Consider the following 20,456-nt stretch of genomic DNA (forward strand, 5'->3'; position numbering starts at 1 on the left):
TCCGGGACTACACTAGTCGCCCACCACATCAACCTAATAACTCCATCTCTTCAAAAGGTGTAACACTTAGGTCGATGTAGTTAGGGAAATATATTACTTACATCACGTGTTGGCTGTCAGCCTTGCACAGGGCTCACAACGCAGAGTCCCCCTGCCGGGACTGACAGCCTGGAGCCCTGCTGCCACCTCCCAGTTAGGGATTGGGCAGGAGTGGAGGGACAGCCTGAGCCTGGCTCCTTCCCGGTGCGGGATTGAGGATCGGGGTCAGGGGAGCCTGAGCCCAGCTGCCTCCTGGTGAGAGATGGGGAATGGGATTTAATTGCTGCAGTGTTTGTAGGTTGACCTAACTTATGTGAACTTAATTTTGTAGACAAACCTTGAGTTAACAAAACAAAATCAAACAGCACAGTTTCATCTTTAAATTTGCTCATAAGCAAAAATTAGAACACTGCTATAGCTTCACTTTATGGAGCAATCATGGTTTGTTGATTCAGAAGGGAAAGAAGCAGTATAACTGGAATATATTTAATTCAGCGGATGAAACTGAACTTCAGACATGAGCTTCTGACTAATAATTAACAGTGAAGTATACTCTTGCACAATATACTGTAAAGGTATACAAGGAACTTCATGTTATGGTTTCTTTAAGTTTGTGAGTCATGCACAAGAACTCCAACTCTAAAATGTTGGTTTCTGCTGTTTATAAAATACAGAGGTCCAAGAAAAACTAAAGTATCACTGAGTAACAAGATATGCATATAGAAAGAACACTGAGTTCAGCAGCTTCAGTATGTGTTAAAAATGACAGAGGATAAAAGTACTGCTTAAATTAAAAATGTATAATTAAAATAGTTTAAAATATAGTGAGACTTTGAAAACATAGCTTAAGCAGTATGAATCAAGTTGCAGGACACTTCCTGGGAAAGTAATGACTGCCTGGAAGGAGCTGGTGGCCCTAAAGCGCAATCAAGGGCTATTTACTTGAACAGGTTGTTAATTCCCAGGAAGTACCCAAATCCAAAATCGATGTTGCTGTTCTAAAATGGAAAAAGTCATAGGTATATGGCCATTTTTAAAAAATGTATGATGCAGTTGATTGATCATTTCTATAAAATTTATATCCTGAACATTAAACATTTGGTGTGCTTGCATCATATCTAAATATTCCATTCAGTTTATAATGTGTTTCCTTCTTAGACTGTTTCTGCATTCATAATCTGTTTTTACTGCTATATGACTAATCATTTTACTGTGGTATTGATTTCAAGTTTAACCTGTTGTGAAGATTATTTGGTTTGGTCATGTGATGCTCACATCAGTCCCCTTTTTCTGAATTCTTGGGACTATGGAAACAAAATTGGGCAAGAACATATACAAATCTTATGGGTCTGTCAATCTGGCATTTATTCCTGGAGTCTGACGCTAAAGCTGAATATGGAAATACATTTAATTAAACTGGAAAAGAACATAAGAATGGCCATACTGAGTCAGACCAAAGGTCCATCCAGCCCAGTATCCTCTCTACCGACAGTGGCCAATGCCAGGTGCCCCAGAGGGAGTGAACCTAACAGGTAATGATCGAGTGATCTCTCTCCTGCCATCCATCTCCACCCTCTGACAAACAGAGGCAAGGACCACCATTCCTTTACCCATCTTGGCTAATAGCTATTAATAGACTTAACTGCCATTAATTTATCCAGTTCTCTTTTAAACCCTGTTATAGTAGCCTTCACAACCTCCTCCAGAGTAGCTGCCTAGAATCAGAATTTGTAGAGAAAAATTGTTTTACAAGTTAATACAATGATGTAAGCTAACAAAAGGAAGCACAATTAAAGTTAAGCATGACACTGGGTCTTTAATACATCCCATTGTTTCAAAGTTATATGCTTGTTCAAGATAAACCTGAGATTATGGATGCTACCATAGTACTAAATAATATGTGGCAAAAATAATTTTTTTACTACTTCTGCAGAGACCACAAAGCTAAGAGGGTGCAAGTTGGACTCTCATGCATCATCAACAGAATTTATAAAAATCCAATTACATGGCCATCAGTTACACCAGCGCAAATCCAGTGGAGGCAAAAATTACACAGCAGAGATTGAGGATATAACATGGTTTGCCAAACCTTTACTACTGGTGATGATGCATAAGAATGAGAGAACACCTCAGGTTCAGGTTCGAGGGCTAGAAGTAAACAAATCTATTTTTGCTTGTAAAATTGAGATAAATTTATCTAGAAGTTACTGACACAATAAAAATAGAATTCTGTGATGCCAGTTCTAAAGAGAAGAATCACACTTTAAATCAAATCAGGGTTGTTGTTTTTTTTTACTGTGGTGTTGTATGTAAATGAATCAATGATCTTCAATTCTGTTATTTGATTAAAGCAAGCATTCACATATACCCGTCTTTTCAGATGCATTAACAACCTACAATTTTTGAATAAAGGATTATTTTATACAATTGCTTGAGCACATTCATTGTTGCCAGTATTTAGCTTTAAAAATGCATGTTTCAACCAGACAAGATTAGAAGAGATTATCTGTTGCTAGTACTGTATTTCTTATCCTCTTTCTACCAGCCTTTTAAATAAAGAAAAGACAGCTTTGCTCCGTGTCAAGAATCAAATGGGAGCAGATTTGGAAAGACTTCTAAATCATCGTGAGGTAATCTTCCTATTTTAGCATAACTTTAGCATGGATGTTTTTCTGCAGTTAAAACTTGGGAAAGTAATATTTTATATTCTATAGATTTTAGAAATCTATAGGCAGTGTGTCAGCTGCACACTTAGAAAAGGGAGTTCTGGTTTCTACTCCCAACTCTGCCATCTTACTCACTGTGTGATGCTGGGCAATACACTTACTCTTTCTGTCTCTGAGTTTCCTCACTTGTAAAGTAGTTATATTATTACTTACCTGCCTTACAGGAGTGTTGTCAGTTTAATTGTTGATAAAGTGCTTTGGGGTTCTTTGATGAAAGATGGTATAAAATGCAACATATTATTTTATACTGTATTTAAGAGTCCATTGTACATTAGTTCTCAAAAATGCCAGTAGCTTACTCTTAGTAAATTTATTGGAAGCATTCTTTTAGGATGCATAACTTTTCTTAGTAAAGATTGCAAAGTTGTGATGCATATGCAGTAAAAATGTGCAAATAGAAAATACACACATTTTATGTAGTATCCTTACTATACAGTATTACACAATGCTTTCATAGAGAGATTATTCATTCTGTCATCTAAAATATTGTTACTATAATAGGAACTTTTTAAACATGAGTTTATGGAAGCAGTACTAGGCACCTAAAGGTAAAAGTAGTTCAACAGATTATGAAGAAATACTTTGAACTTTTAAACTAGATTTTTACATTAAGGTAAGTGCCAGAAATTCTCTTATTAAAAGTAAAATTTGTGAGGCAATGATAAATAGACATCTCAGGGCTTCAACTGTGCCAGTGCCTGGAAGGGGGGTGATATCCTTGATGCTGTCCCACTTTCTGTGGATGAATAAACACTGGTCTCATCCATTGCACTTGCTAAACTTGAAACAATACTTGATATGGAATAGGGGTCCCATCTCTGGATTTTTCTGATAGCTCTAAATAGGAAGGTCAATTATCAGCTGGTAGTTTAGTAACAACATACTGCAGATCACAAGCTTTTTTTTTTTTTTCTTCTTCTTTTTTGGCAGAGGCCCCAGTCCTGCAATGGTGGGGTCCATGCAAATGAACCCCTACACTCATATACAAGTTCCTGTAGTCAGTAGAGCTCTATGCAGATATAAAGATCTGCTTATGTGGAGCTCAATGCAGGAGTGGGCTCAGAAAGCAATCAAAGGCAAAAATAAGCTAACAGCTTAGACTTGGGGTATGAAAAGTTGGCCTGAAATCTGAATGAAATTAAAACTCTCCCTAAAGAAAGATGAGGTTTTAGTAGCAGTACCAAAATAACTTTTGTGGTAGAAAAGTGCTGTGTTTCCACAGCACTGAATCAGCCATGAGAATTCTAACTGGATTTGAAAAAGGGGAGGAACATGGAGACGACAACTATCACCACCCAACACAGCAACAAGGCAGCATCGTCGTTCTGCTGTTCTGTTCTTCGAGTGATTGCTCATGTGTATTCCACAATAGGTGTGCATACTCGCCACGTGCACCGGTGCCAGAAGTTTTTCCCCTAGTCGTACCATAGGGGGGAGTGTCCCAGTGACCCCTGGAGTGGCGCCTCCATGGCGTAGTATAAGGGGAGCTGCGCGCTTCCCCCACCCTCTGTTCTGCCAGTGGAGGTGCGTCGGAACTACTCTGCTCCAGCTTTGCTGTAGCTCATCCCCAGAACTTCTTGTTCGTTCAGTGTTAGTACCTGCAGTTAGTTAGCTGTTTAGTTAGTTCAGTTCGTTAGAGCGCCTGGGCCGGGGCATGCCCCGTGCCCCGGTTTTAGGTCGTGCGACACTTGTAGGTAATCTAGTCCAAGGAGTGACCCACATGCGGACTGTCTGTGCTGTTAGGGAGAAGCCCATATCAGCAATCGTTGCAAGATTTGCAAGTCGTTTAAGCCTCGGACCAAGAGAGAAAGGGACTTTAGGCTCCTGGCCATTCTGATGGAGTCAGTGCTGACCCTGACTCTGGCACGCCGTCCAAGCCAGCAGCGGGCACTGCGGTGTCGGTGCCCGGCAACCCTCCAGCGTCATCGACCAGTCGGCACCACTCCCCATCCATAGGGCACGCCAAGAAAGCCAGAAAGATGCTTCTTCGCAGTGGCACCAAGGTAAACCTGGGACAGAGGCTAGACCCATATTGGGCAGTCCTCGATCCCCACCAGCCTCTAGACCTCCGACTCACGTAGAGCAGAGTAGCCCGGTCCCTTCAGAGCAGGCCTCCCCGGATGTCCGGATGCCCGCCACTCCAGAGGCCCTGCAGGCAGCCTGGGATGTTACATCCATGCCAGTACCAGGAGCACTGCCAATGTCAGCTCCACAATCCAGGGGCAAGCCGTCGCTGGGATCTCCGCAGTCGCCCCTGGCTCGGTACCGGTCTCGATCCAGGGAATGTTCCCAACACTGTTCGCTACCCAGCGACTGTTGAGGGCAAAGTCCACGTGGATTGTCCTCGACTCCACCAGACTGTCTGGTTGGGTTCCATCTGACCGAGACACTCGGCACTGCTCCACCTCGAGGAGTGAATGCCAACGGGACCGAGGCAGACATCACCAAAGGTCCTTGTCTCGGAGGAGTTATCACAGCCGGTCACGGCACAGACATAGACGTTGTTCCTGCTCAGAATCCTGCTCCAAGACCCATCAAGGCGTCACCTCTGCAGTCCCGGGTGTCAATTGCTGGCGTCTCGCCATCTCGGATCTGCCCATCAGAGCCAATCACAGAGCAGCTATTACCGATGGTACTGCTCCCCCATGTCAGGATCGCGGTCCCGTGGTTGGCGTCGCTCCCAGCACCACTGCTCCTCCCGGTCTGGGGACAGCGGCAGGTCGTACATCAGCCCAGCCTCCATTCATAGTCATTCATCGATGAGCCAGGCCGAACAACCAGCTCCGCCTGTGCCGCAGCAGGTGCAGAGGCACCGGGCCCCGTGGCCAGCCCAACAGTACCAGTGGGCACTGTGGCCCCTGACGCAGTCCCCAGTGAGGGCTTGCTTGGTGGCTGGAGCCTCAGAAGGACCATTGGCTTCCATCTCCAGACCTCTGAAGAAGGAGTCAGTGAGACGTACATCCTCAGCACCGTGCCTGGAGACCGACCAGGTGGTGGACCCTCCGGTGCTGGCAGACACCTAGAGTACCGCACTGGCCTCCTCGCCCTCCCCGGATGAGGCGATTACAGGCCCACCCCCTCCGTCCCGCAGGAGGACTTTAGGGCCCACCAAGAATTCTTAAAAAGGGTGGCATCAAGCCTCCATCTCCAGTCAGAGGAGATGGAGGAGCCCTCAGACTCCCTGTTTAACATACTGTCTTCTTCGGCACCGGGCAGGGTAGCCTTGTTTCTCCATGAAGGGGTGGCAGAAATTTCAAATGCCCTGTGGCAAACACCAGCTTTGTTGGCCCTCATCTCTAAGAGGGCAGAACGCAAGTACTTTGTACCCGCCAAAGGGCACAAGTACTTATGCACCCGCCCAGCGCCCAACTCCCTGGTGGTCGAGTCGGTCAACCACAGGGAATGGCAGGGCTGGCCAGCCCTTTACCCAAAAAATAAAGATTCACGGAGGTTGGACTCTTTTGGAAGACAAATGTATTTGTCCTCGAGCTTTCAGTTCCGAGTGGCAAACCACCAGGCTCTCCTGGGCCGGTATGAGTTCAATCTGTGGGGCTCCCTGCCCAGGTTCGAGGATTCCCTTCAGGAGCGCGATAGGAAGGAGTTCAAGGTGCTGGTGGAGGAGGGTACAGCAGCTGCCAGGGCAAGCCTGCAGGTGGCTTCTGATGCGAAAGACACGGCTGCGAGGTCTATGGCCTCTGCTGTGTCCATGAGAAGGGCATCATGGCTCCTGCTCTCCGGGCTGTCCAGTGAGGCACAAACCGCCATGCAGGATCTCCCATTGATGGCAAAGCTCTGTTTGCGGAACAAACACATACAAAGCTGCATGGCACGAAAGACTCCCGCATGACCCTCCAGACCCTGGGTCTCTATGTTCCAGCTCTGGTTAAATCTAAGTTCAAGCCATAGTACCCTCAGGTGACCCACCCAAAATACGAGACCACCTATGAGAAGTTGTCAATGTTCCTCCCCCACTCTGAACTCTAGGGTACAGATGTGGGGACCTGCATGAAAACCTCCTAAGCTTACTTTTATCAGCTTAGGTTAAAACTTCCCCAAGGTACAAATTAATTTTATCTGTTGTCCTTGGAATTACCACTGCCACCACCAAACTCTAACTGGGTTTACTGGGAAACGTAGTTTGGACACGTCTTTCCCCCCAAAATCCCCCCAACCCTTGCACCCCACTTCCTGGGAAAGGTTTGGTAAAAATCTTCACCAATTTGCATAGGTGACCACAGACCCAAACCCTTGGATCTGAGAACAATGAAAAAGCATTCAGTTTTCTTACAAGAAGACTTTCAATAGAAATAAAAGTAAACAAGAGTAAAGGAATCACCCCTGTAAAATCAGGATGGTAGCTACCTTACAGGGTAATTAGATTCAAAACATAGAGAATCCCTCTAGGCAAAACCTTAAGTTACAAAAAAAACACACAGACAGAAATAGTCATTCTATTCAGCACAATTCTTTTCTCAGCCATTTAAAGAAATCATAATCTAACGCATACCTAGCTAGATTACTTACTAAAAGTTCTAAGACTCCATTCCTGTTCTATCCCCGGCAAAGCAGCATACCGACAGAGAGAAACAGACCCTTTGTTTCTCTCCCTCCTCCCAGCTTTTGAAAGTATCTTGTCTCCTCATTGGTCATTTTGGTCAGGTGCCAGCGAGGTTACCTTTAGCTTCTTAACCCTTTACAGGTGAGAGGATTTTTCCTCTGGCCAGAAGGGATTTTAAAGGGGTTTACCCTTCCCTTTATATTTATGACAGAAGTCTATGGACTATAAGAGGCACTCTCAGAGGCAGTCTCGGCCTGCCCCCCAGCCTGGGTCCTCCAAGGGCAGGAAGGCGGGGAAAAGGTAGTTTTGACAGGGGCGCCCTGCCAGTTCTCACCAGGGATCCACCCTCAATAAAGCTCCCCTTCTCCAATCAGTTGTGTGCTTTCCTCCCAGAGTGGTTGCAGCTGACCTCAGACCGGTGGGTCCTCAACGCATCTCCCAGGGCTACACATTCCAGTTTACTTCCTCCCTGCCCAACCATCCACCGCCCACGTCCCTCCTGGGGCGACGGGCAGGAGGATGGGACGGCTCCTGGGCCTAGGAGCGGTGGAAGTAGTGCCCAGGGAGTTCAAAGGCATGGGGTACTACTCCCGCTATTTCCTTATCCCAAAGGCCAAAGGGGGATTCAGGCCCATCCTGGACCTGCGAGGTCTGAACCAGTACATGGTGAAGTTCAAGTTCTGCATGGTCTCCCTGGCCTCCATTGTCCCCTCCCTGGATCCCGGGGACTAGTACGCTGCCCTCGATCTGCAGTACACGTACTTCCACATTCATATATTCGAGGGGCACAGATGCTTCCTCTGTTTTGTGGTGGGGCAGAATGAATACCAATTTACGGTCCTCCTGTTTGGCCTATCCACTGCCCCTAGGGTATTTACAAAATGTATGTCGGTGGTAGCAGCCTTCCTCAGGTGCTGGGGGGTCCAAGATTTTTCCCTATCTTGATCTGCCCAGTCAAGGGCAGCTCCCAGTTGCAGGTGAAGGATCACATGACGCTCCTCCTGTCCATGTTCATCGTTTTGGACCTGTTGGTAAACAACACCAAGTCTACATTAGTTCCGGTTCAACACACACAGTTCGTCGGGGTGCTCCTGGACGCCTCGTCGTCCAGAGCCTCCCTCCCACTGGACAGGTTTGAGACCCTGAAGGGGCTTATCGACACGGTCACAAGGTTCCCAGTGACAACAGCCAGAGCATGCCTGCAGCTCTTGGGTTACATGTCGGCGTGCACATACATGGGTCCATCACACCAGACTCCGGATGAGGCCCCTCCAACTCTGGTTGGCCTCAGAATTCTCCCAGGCCTGGGACAGGATGGACAAAGTCCTCACTGTACCCCACTCGGTGATCATCTCCCTTCAGTGGTGATCTGCCCCAAGCAACATGCTCCAAGGTGTCCTTTTCAGGGACAAGGCCCCATCGCTGGAACTGGTGTCTGATGCGTCAGACCTGCATCAGACATGAGAGGGCCCATGTGGGGAAATGTTCAGACCCAAGGTCTGTGGTCGGCTCAGGATCTGACCCTACACATAAACGTCAAGGAACTCAGGGCGGTTCGGCTGGTGTGAGTGGCCTTCCACTCGCACCTGGAGGGCAGGGTGGTCAGGGTCCTCACGGACAACATAGTTTCAGTGTTCTATATCAACAGGCAAGGCAGGGCCCGATCCTCTGCCGCAAAGCCCTCAGGCTGTGGGATTTCTGTATAGCCCATGACATCTGTCTTCAGGCCTTCCATCTACCTGGTGCCCCCGGGCAGATTGCTTGAGCAGGGACTTCTCCTCTCAGCACGATTGGTCTCTCCACCCAGAAGAGGCTCACAGGCTTTTCCAAGTATGGGGGACTCCCCAGGTGGACCTGTTCGTGACTCGGCGTAACCAGCACTGTCCCCGGTTCTGCTCCAGGAGAGGTCTGGGACGGGGCGCTATCTCCGATGCCTTCCTCCTGTCCTGGTCAGGCCAGTTTCTCTATGCCTTCTCCCCATTCCCACTGATCAGCAAGATCCTGGAAAAAGTAAAGACGGACAAGGCCCGGGTCCTTCTGATTGCCCCGGCATGACCCAGGCAACATTGATACGGGACCCTCACGGGCCTGGTGGTTGCTCCGCCATGGCCATTGCCATGACCTGCTCTCCCAGGACCAGGGCTGCCTCCTCCACCCCAACCTAGTGGCTCTCCACCTCACAGTGTGGCTGCTCAGTCGTTAGATAGGAAGAAAGGGACATGCTTGGAAGGGGTTCAACGCGTCGTCCTAGAAAGCAGGCAGCCCTCCACGTGCCGCGCCTACTTGGCCCCGGTTCTCCAGATGGGCGGAGGAATGGGGTGTTTCCCCGGTTGCCACCCCGATCCAGCTTATCCTGGGCTACCTTCTCCACCTTAGGGCCCAGGGCCTGGCGCCCTCATCAGTCAAGGTGCATCTGGTGGTCTTATCGGCCTTCCATCCACTGGTGCAGGGTCACACGGTATTCTCCCATGCTATGACTGGCCTGTTCCTTAAGGGGTTGGACCATCTTTTTCCGTATGCTAGGCCCCCAGTCCCGCAGTGGGACCTGAACCTGGTGTTGGACTGTCTCATGGGGCCCCCGTTTGAGCCGCTAGCCACGTGCTCCTGGTCCCACCTCTCGTGGAAGGTGGCCTTCCTGGTCACGATCATGTCGGCCAGGCTGGTCTCTGAGCTCAGGGCCCTGACCTCCCAGCCTCCATACACAGTTTTTCATAAGGAAAAGGTCCAGCCCACACCCTGCATTCCTCCCGAAGGTGGTCTACACCTATCACATGGGTCAGGACATTTTTCTGCCGGTCCTCTGCGTCAAGCCCCACGCTTCCAGTGAGGAGCACTGTCTCCACATGCTCGATGTGCGACAGGCTCTGGCTTTCTACCTCGAGCAGACCAAGCCGTTCAGAACTGTTCATCGCCACGGCTGAATGCATGAGAGGTCAGTCGATCTCCACTCCGCAGCTCCCCAACTGGATCACTTCGTGCATCCGTACCTGTTATGATCTGGCGGGTATCCCCTCGCTACCAATTGTGAAGGCGCACTCAACTTGAGTGCAAGCCTCATTGGCTACCTTCTTGGCCCACGTTCTCATCCAGGACATTTGTAAGGCTGCCACGTGGTCTTTGGTTCACATGTTCATCTCGCACTATGCGATCGTCTCCCAAACCAGGGATGACGACGGGTTCAGCAGGGCTGTACTCCATCCTGAGAATTTGTGAACTCCTACCCACCTCCAACAGATATTGCTTGTAATCACCTATTGTGGAATACACATGAGCAATCACTTGAAGAAGAAAAAACAGTTAACTTTTCCGTAACTGGTGTTCTTCAAGATGTGTTGCTCATGTCTATTCCACATCTTGCCCTCCTTCCCCTCAACTCCCTCTTGGAGTTGTCTGACAAGAAGGAACTGAGGGTGGGGGGAGCGCGCAGCTCTCCTTATACCACACCATGGAGGTACCACTCCAAGGGTCGCTGGGGTGCAACCCCCTACCGGTACTGCTAGGGGAAAAACTTCCGGTGCACGTGGCGAGCACACATACCTATTGTGGAATAGACATGAGCAACACATCTCGAAGAACACCAGTTATGGAAAAGGTAACTCTCTTTTCTCCTGTTTTTAGATTCTTAAACTGTGCATATCACCATGAAATTTGACACCTTCCAGAGTTATGAATAATGAGATAGCATCAGTCATTGAAATTTCCTCTTCATTCCAAGGGTGTTTTCTGTTTTTTTAGCTGTGTGTGCATAATGGGAAGGCAAGGGTGAAGAAATGAGTGGTAGGGCTCGTCTCCATGGTAAATTACTCTGTAAATCTACAGCTCACCAGATTGCCACAAAGTAACATTCCATGTGGACACTGCTACAGCACACTGAAAATCCTGGAATGCAATTTGCTTAATTAAATCTTTTCTTTTTACATAGTTTGTTTTAGAACTCTCCTTAGTTCTCTGCTTATTAGTATATTTAACCAAAAAAAAAAGAAGAGTTTTTAAATAGACAGTTAAGTCTTCACACACGACTCTCACCTCCCATATTGGTATATCTCCTGTATATCTCTTGTAATGTCGGATTCTAAGTCACCAGATTTCTACAACTGCCCCTCATGTGACAACTATGGTGGTCACGAGGTCTCCCAAGGCACAGACATAGACCCAGCAGACATTGCTATTCAAAAGCTTTCAATCTCTCATGCATGGTTCATGTACACACCTAAAGTGGAATCTGTGTGTGAACAACACATCTCAATGAGCCACAGTTACTGTAAGGTAAGAAATTGTTCTTTCACTTCAGAATTAAAATTTCTGATAAAACGGTATCAAACTTGTTGTTCTTTAATTCTAATTTGAAAAGGTTAAAAATCTTTCTGTACTGACCAGCTTATGTAGTCCTCTGAGATAATTTATTTTCAGAATGGATTTCTTGATTTAACTCTGAATTGATTTTAAGTCTGGAATCCTTTCAAAAGGAATACAGAGCCTTGAGATTGAAATTCTCTAACTATAGAACAGAAAACAACTGTCTGTGCTTTCCAATACTACCCTGGCAGAAATGTGCCTTCTCTTTGATCTTGTGGGATGCTGTGTAGATGTGTCAGACATGTATTCACTCTGCCTGTTGCTTCTGAATTTTGCCAACCCAAATTCAGATTTCACAATTATGATTAGACTTGGGGCAAATGCCTGATATTTATGTTTAGCTTAATTTCATCAAGAAGTAAAAATAATCAACCACAACCTTAAAATGATAAACTTATATCAAACCTAACTCACTCTTCCCTTCCACCTAAATTTAAGTTATAACTATTATAAAAATAAGATTGTTTCAGTAGACAAAATCAATATTGCATTATTTCATCTAATTTTGTTTGTTAAGTGCAGTCTTAATAAAAAAAAATAGAAAAATAAGATGGCTAGTTTTTGGATTACAGCTGACCTGGACCATAACTGAACTAGATGTTTAGTAGTGGAGCTTATATTTACATTTTCTTGAATCTAGCAAGGAATTCTTTTTTTGAATATAACTTTCAGGTACGCATGCTTTGATGGTAAATGCATATGTATTGTCTCAATTCTAATCTGAAATACAGAGCTACAGACCTTTGAAAATTCATTACTGTGCACACAAAATACTCCATTCCCTAAGAAACAAAATGTGAACCAAGATATATCAAGTTAGATTTGAGACAGGTGTCTGTCATGTTTATATCATAAATATGAAAGGTAAAATTTATTTTCTAAAATGCTGTTTTTACTGTTCATATTTCATGAACCATTGAGCAAATGTTGAAATATTAGTTTCTCTAGCAAGGTAATCTTCTGCCCTACCCTCCCTTCCTATTGCAGAGCAATAGTTTTTTTTTAAACAGTTTGCTTTAAACAAGTTAATTCTGATTATTTAAGTAACTTGATGTCACCACTCTGATATGACTATGAAATTCTATGTGAGACAGATGTAAAGTTCCAAACTATAGTTAGCATTCTTTTTTATTTCTGTTTCATTTCCTGGAAAAGTTTTGTCCGTGATAATTCTGTAGTTATAAATTAAACTATAAAACCATAGAGATTTAGTTATTACCAAACTGTAGTCACAGTAACTTAAAAGAACAATCACAGAAAAGTCCCATTATCTAGGATAAATGTATGGCATAGTTTAACAAGGGGAGAAAATTGCTTTCATGGATTTGTATGGATGCTTTTAAGAATTGATTATTGCAGTTTGAGATAACTTATAACAACTGAGTAAAACAATTTTGTCAATCTTCTACTAAACTATATGAAACAGGGATTATTTGAAACATTTGCTTCTTTTCCTGCCAATGAGAATCGTAATTGTGCATTCTTATGTCTGAATTAGATTTTAGAATGTTCCACATAATAATTCTTTAGCGTCTAACTTTGTGCGTAGGTTGGGGTTGTTTGTTATAACCTGCATAATGTCAATTTCAGAGACAATTTCATTCTGTAATCCGACAATTGTTAATTAAAGATCTGGCCCAAATACAAACTCACCCTACTTTTTGAAAAAATGGCTTCTGAAACTGAATATTATGGATTGTCCTCTATCCTTAAAGGGACCAAGCCAAAACCCTGAAATTGGGAAAAGTTATTTTCCAAACTTTGTAGTTTAAGTCCACCAATACTGGTAATACTAAAAAACAAACTTTATAAATGGACTATCTGAAGACTGGCCTGAAATAGAGTCTAATGAAGTAAGTTTTAGAAATGTGTACTAAATGCTCTGAATTGCCAGTTTGAAAGGTAGTCAGCAGATTATTAATTTAAAATTAATTTCTTCCTTTTGCACTCCTCAGAACTTCCAGCCCCACTCATACTGCCAGCACACACTTAGGCATGCCCCATCATGCAGCATTCTAGTAAAGCCAAATCAGCCATTGTATCCTGCAGTTGACTAGAGCCAGCCTCTAGGATTATGTCTACACAGCCTGCGGAAGTGAGCCTCCCAGCCCAGATTGACAGACTTGGGATAGCGGAGTTTGCCCTAGCACTCTAAAAATAGCTGAAATTGTGGCTCAGGATGGAGCTTGGGCTCTGAAGCCCACCCTCCTCCCTAGTGTGTCAGGTAAGTGAGAGAAGAGTTTCAATTTGTGGAGTTTTGCAAGGAGTCTAGTAATGTTTCCACCATGAGGTGTGAAATAAGTGTGTTGCCAAAACTATGCAACATTGGTTAATAAAAATAAAATTTAAAAAAAAAACCCACTGTTGATCCACATAGGCTGTGTCTAATCTGAAGTAGTTTGCTGGTTAATATAATTTCACCACTATAGAGTATACTGAGACATCACTCAGAGTGACAGCCAGCAATGCAAGAAGGGCTGAATAGCATGGAACCTAAACAATAACAACATGGCTTAGGCAAGTTTGAATCTGATTGTGTGCTGAATGCCCTTCTCATCATGGGTATTAAGGAAAATCAGCAAATATTTCCAAAATTGATGTTGTTTTGTCAAATTCCCTTGCAAGTCACTTTTAAAAAACAGATAAAATTATTGGTAATGTTTTTACAACAGAATCTTTTACCTGGGCCCTCTATAAAGGATAAAGTTTATTCACTGAAAAAAGAGACAGAAATAGGGTTCATATTTGGGGGAAAGGGAAAAGGTTCAAAAATGCAGGTACTGTTCAAATAAAAAAGGGAAGGCAGAAAAACCAAGAAACACACTATTAAGGCAAAAAGCATTGTATGCATAACAGCTACAAAATATCTTGATTATATTCATTTGTTTTCTTTAAGTTTTTTGCCTCTACCTTTCATCACCTTGTTTCTACTCCTAAAGCAACCATTTTTTGTACTTTTAAGGCAGGTCTCCTCCACTAGTTATATTGTGTTCTGAATTCCACCAAACAGCACTTTATTATTTGATTTACTGAAATCTTTATACAGGATGGCTCTATTTGGCTGATCTCCACTAGTTTATAGTGAGGTTCTGTTTCCAAGGCAAGGCTGCTTGCCATCTTAACACTAACAAAAGGCATGTACATAGAACCATAAATGGTGTAACATATATTAAGAATACAAATTACACCTACAAAAACAGCAAATGACTATTAAAAATGGTTTAATCTTGCAGCATATTAATTTATATTTTTTACAGAACGAAGGATTTTTTTAACACAGCCATCAGGTATTCAGTCTATAAATACTTGTTAAATTAAGTATTATGGTTTTGAATGGTTAGTTCTGTAATGAAACATTATCACTGTCAGTCCTGCTTTTTATTTGGATTAATTACCAATATTATACTAATATTTCTTGGTAGGATTTACCTTATGTTATCTATGTTTTCCATGTAAGCCATGCTACAGTTCAGGGAAGAGGTTAAGGTTTCTAGGCTTTCACTCCTACCTGCTTAGGACCTTATCCTGCAAACCAAGCACACATGGAAATCTCACTGAAGTCAGTGTGAGTTCTATGGATGGTAAGTTTCAGGGGTCAGGCCTTAGGGTATGTCTACACTGCAGTGTAAACCAGGATTAGTGGGACTCAAGTCAGCAGACCCTGGGTTAGAGAACCTAGGGCTTGAATGTCTAAACTGATAGTCAACCTTAGGTTAAGAATTTCCTAACCCAGGCCTGAACCTGGGGCTATGGCAACCACACTGCAGCACGGAGATCTGAGTCAAACCAACCATATCCCACACTCCCTTGCTCCCTTCTGAGATGTGGCTGCTGTAGCCATTTGACCATGGTGCAGTGTGGGAAAGCCTGACTGTTCACCCTGCACATTATAGGAAGTTTGAACAGCCTGCCAACACATTCTGTTGAGAGAAGCCATTTAGGTCTGTGCACTCCTAGCAACCAGAGACAGCAATATGGAGGAGGCAACATTTGAAGAACTTTTCGCTTGTTCTTTCACTCCTGTGTCAGGAAAAGGGCAGAGCTGTGAGACACTGGTGGACATTTCAGCAGTGTTTTCTGACCCACCAAAGACACCCGACAGAGCTTGTGATGGAGCAGAAGGAAGCGGGAAGAAGAGGAGGACACGGACACAGCAGACTTGAACTGGCTGATGCTGCTCATGACACTTAGACTAGCCCCTTATGCCCCCTCCATAGCCTGGTGCTTCTGGAGCAGGACTACAAGCATAGACTGGTGAGATCACATTGTTAGGCAGACCTGCGATGACCAGAAGTGGGTCCAGAACTTTCACATGAAGAAAGCTACGTTTCAGGAGCTTTGTGAGCAGCTTGCCCCAACCCTCCAGCATAAAGACACACCTAAGGTGGCCAAGTCGGTTCAGAAATGGGTTGCTATAACCATCTTAAAGCTGGCTATCCCGGACTGCTATAAGTTGCCAACCAGTTTCATGCTGGAAAGTTGACTGTGGGTAAATGGGTGGTGGAAGTGTCTGAGGCAGTCAGGCATGTTGTTTACCGTAAACTGGTTGGGCATAAAGGATATTCCTGAAGTAATTGCTGGCTTTGAGGGAATGGAGTTTCCAAACTGCACCAGGGTCATTGACTCAGATCGCTAAGTGAAGGAGCACAGGAAAAAACTCCTTGTGGAATTTCAAGGACATAAAATTTTTACTTTTCTGAACTTCAGTATATCGTGAGAGGGATGCTTCAGACCATGAACACTCCCTGGACACAGCCAAGTTAATCACAGTGAAAGATGTGCAGAGACAAGGGTAAGGGGTTTTTTTGTTTTTGTTTTTTTTTTAAATCAAGCTACTTTTTTTTTTCCTGAAAATTGCAGAAGCGCTTGGGTTTGAGGCAGGGAGGCAGTTGTTGGCCATAATATTATGCTCACTGTAGAGGACCAGCTAACCAGTATGGTGCATTTTATTCCTTGTGCTCAACCGAGACAACGACACAGCTGCTATTTGTGCATGTCTTCTACCTCCCAGCTTCCCAGACCACATCACATAAGATTGAGGCCCCCAGTTCATCCCATGTTCTGGCATGAGGTCCCCTGGCAGCTAAAGAGCCAGATGTTTGTTTCATCAGCAAACCATCCCCAGATAGATGGCCAGACAGAAAGGATTGAACCAGGTTCTAGAGAGGTACTTACGATGTTTTATCAAATATTACAAAGAAAAATTGATCCATCCACCTTCCCTACACTGAATTTGCATATAACAATGCCAATCATGCTTCCACTGGCCAAAACCCCTTCTTCACCAGCTGCAGCTTTCATCCCTGTTTCCATTGTGCACTGCCAACAGCTTCCCAAGATCCTGGACTTACCAATATGATTTGGCAGATCCACCACATCCAGGAAGAGCAAAAGCATCACCTCGAAGACACTAAGGAGGCCTATAAATAACACACAGACCTCCAGAGATGAGAGGGTCTGGTCTTAACAGCGGATCAGAAGGAATGGCGATCTACCAAGAACCTCCACAGAGGCAGGCCATCTCACAAACTGGACCATTAGTATCTTGAGCCATGCTAAATTTGCCAACAAATTAACCTCATCACTTTTAAGCTTCACTTGCCTAAGTCTCTCAGAATACACCTCATTTTCCATGTCTCACTCTTGAAAAGGTTAACGAAAAACTTGTTCCCTGACCAGATGCAGTCACTGCCTCCACCTCTTCAGGTCCAAGGTATTGAGGAATACTTAATCCATGCCACCCTGTACGCTAAGTTGAGGTGAGGAAAGTTATGGTACCTTGTGGATGGTGAAGGTTATGGCCCTGAGAAGCAGTCTGGAAAACCTGCTAGTCATGTACATGCCCCTGAACTGGTGGAGGCTTTCCACAAGAGCCAGCTAGACGAGCCCGATCTAGTGACACCTCAGTGTCATCCCTGAGGGGGGAATGATGTGAGGATCTGCAGGGCTATAACCTGGGGTCTGCTGGTCACTGACCAACTGCCGCATCCATGCTGCCATCCGGCAGCTCTGACAGAGCATCAGTTAATGGCTTTGAGCCTGGTGGGGCCGAGCACTACAGGATGTGCTGCTCACAGAGCGCCTGATTGACAGTGCTCCCATGGCTCCAATTGGTCCGGGTGCCCTACGTAAGCCTGAAGGGGACATCAAGAAGCGGTCTGTACAACTAGGAGGATCTCCAGCCCAACCAGCTTCTACCACAGACCCTACTCCTTTGCCTTGCTTTGGTTCCTGGCTCTGACTTCAGCTCTGATCCTCTGCTGTGGTTTCTGGCTTCCAACTCTGGCTCTGTCCCTCAGCTCCAGCTCCATCCGCTAGGCCTGACTGCCCACATCCCTGCCATGGAAGTCTGTGGTAGAGGTGAGAGTTGAACGAGGAGCTCTTGAACCCTCCTCCTGTTCTCAGTCACAACCATTCTCCCTCCTTTAGTTATGTTTTTCTCCAGTTTAAGACTTTGGGAAGAAAATATTGTCAATTTTTCTACTTTACTTAAAATAATGATAAAATGAATATTTGTTAGACACTTTGTTTCCACTGTTTATTAACTTGTTTTACTACTGGGTTCTTTTTAACGTGGAAGTAATATAATTAATCCACTTGCCTACATGATTTTGACAAACTAATTAGACTTTTGTTCTGTTTTGTCATAAGAATTTAGGCCAGATTCAGTTTTTAAAAATCTGCCCTTGATATGAAAGGAGGCCACACAAAGTCTCTGCAAAATCATTTTTCAAAGACTTGTGAGGTCTTTTACAGCGTGGAAATCAAACATTTATTTTTAACTGAACTCTTGAAAGGACACTTTGTATATATTTCTCATAATTGAACTGCTACACATGCACACACTACTTTAGAAAAGCTGTTCTCAAACTGTGGTCCTTGGGGCACTTTCTAATGGACCCAGAAAGCTGGCAGGTCATATGGTGCTGGCTCCTCATTCCCTGCAGCCACTTATACAGACATATGGGCTCTTGTAGAAGCAGCTGGAAATAAAGAGGAGTCATTATCCAAGCTGCCTTTTCCAGAAGCCATTAGTACTTAGCTGGAAGAGGAGAAAAGGGAGCTTCCTTGGGGGACAGAACTGATGGCAGAGTTAGAAAAAATTGGTAGCTGTGTTTTGACCAGAGAAGCACAGGGCCAGGCAGCTGGGCAACATGTACCCAGGAGAGGACCAAGAGCTATGGTGACACTGTGTAGGAAACAGGGTGTGAATGGAGAAAAGAACAGAACCAATGGAAGAGGAAGATGAAATGAAGAACAAAAGTAGGCACTATCTTGGGACAAACACAGCTACAACAACAGTGCATTCAAAAGTAGGCAGTATAACTCTTCCACAATGGACAAAACACTTCCTATATTCTAGTTAAAAATACACAAATGTTTAATATTACTTTAATTGCTAAGAGATTAGTGTAGCTGCCTCAGGAAGGAGGTCCATGTGATTGCGGGTGGGCAGGGCAGCAGCCCATAAAATCTGTTAAACTATTTATAGTTTGTTCATGGCTCTTAGATTTTTCCAGGAAACTTCTACTAATAAAATGGTAGTTTTGAGGTTGTCAGAGGATTGAATGTAGATTTCGGTTAATGTAGGCAATTTCAGTTATTAATAAACACAAACTCTAAACTGCATCCAGAAGTTTCTATGTTTATGGAGCTTATGCACCTGTGGAGCCCAGAGAGCCACCCTCCCAAGTAACCACTTTTCTCAATGTGTTCCTCTGCCTGCAGTTGACTTAAGTTTCAGAGGCTTGTTAGCCTTCTATATCCTATGCCAGCATCCTAGGGGAGAGCAGCAACCCTGTTTCCTCCTCATGATGCTTCCCTTGTATCCTGGGCCATAAGGTTTCTCTTCACTGGATGGAAGAAGGTGCTAGGGGCTTTAACCCTTCTTTGTCCCTTTGAAATTTGGGGTCTCACCAAGTGTCTGTGCCCCCATAATTCAGTCCCATTGACCTATTACCCTCATCTCTACATGTCCTCCTTTTGTCTCAATATATCCCTTTTTCCTCTGCTGTGCCTCTTGTTGTTGGATCCCCTGAGCCCCCACTATCTCATTCCCTCTCATCTTTGACATTAATGCAACAGAATGGGTGGAGAAATGGGCCACCTGCACAAATCTCCCCCCCCCCCATCACACACTAGTCACACATTTAAAGTGCGGCCTGCTCTGGTTTGAACTGTAACTGAATTGTGCTGAGGGAAAGTGGCTGGTGGCAGCTTAGGTCAGAGAGCCACTGCATTAGAAGGATGCTATGGAGCCACTGAGTAGCAGCAGTCAGAGGCAGATTAGGGTTTTGTGGGGCCCTGGGCCAGAGCAAGTGGGGACCCTTCCCCACCCTTTCCGTTGCAGTCCCCCTCCCCTCGCCCCACGCTCCTGCCAGGGAAATGGGGTTGGGGCATGGGGGCTTCCCCCGTTCTCCAGCAGGAGCACCATGCGGGTGGGAAAAGCAGGGCAAGCCCCCGTGCCCTGACCCCGCTCCCTGGCAGGAGTGCTGGGCTGAGTGGGTCGAGGTGTGGGGGTCCCAATTGGCTGGGGCCCCTAGGCATGAGCCCCGTTGGCACAGTGGCTAATGTGCCACTGGCAGCAGCTTCCATCTGAAAAAGAGGACATGGAGAGAAGTTGTGACAGGAGGGCTCATAAAAGCACTGGAGCCAGAAGGAGAAGGCACGTGAACAGGGGCAAGAGAACAGTGAATCTCAGGAAAGGGAAACTTCTTGATGGGGAGGGGAGAGGGAGCTGGCGAGGTATCTGAAGAGGGCTGGGAGGAAAGGATTGG

At 45.2% G+C, this 20,456-nt stretch overlaps 1 protein-coding gene across 4 annotated transcripts in view; it reads left to right on the forward strand.

Moving 5' to 3' along the window:
* The window catches only part of PIBF1 (progesterone immunomodulatory binding factor 1), a 169,694-nt gene that overhangs the window by 133,763 nt on the left and 15,475 nt on the right, over positions 1-20,456 (forward strand). For all 4 annotated transcript variants that reach the window (XM_084645951.1, XM_084645949.1, XM_084645950.1 and 1 more), the window contains one exon: positions 2,585-2,669. In XM_084645951.1, the coding sequence (XP_084502077.1) occupies positions 2,585-2,669 (85 nt within the window). The remainder of the gene's footprint in view (positions 1-2,584; positions 2,670-20,456) is intronic.

The sequence above is a fragment of the Lepidochelys olivacea genome (genome assembly GCF_965140295.1).
Source record: "Lepidochelys olivacea isolate rLepOli2 genome assembly, chromosome: 1".
In the NCBI taxonomy this organism is placed as follows: Eukaryota; Metazoa; Chordata; order Testudines; family Cheloniidae; genus Lepidochelys; species Lepidochelys olivacea.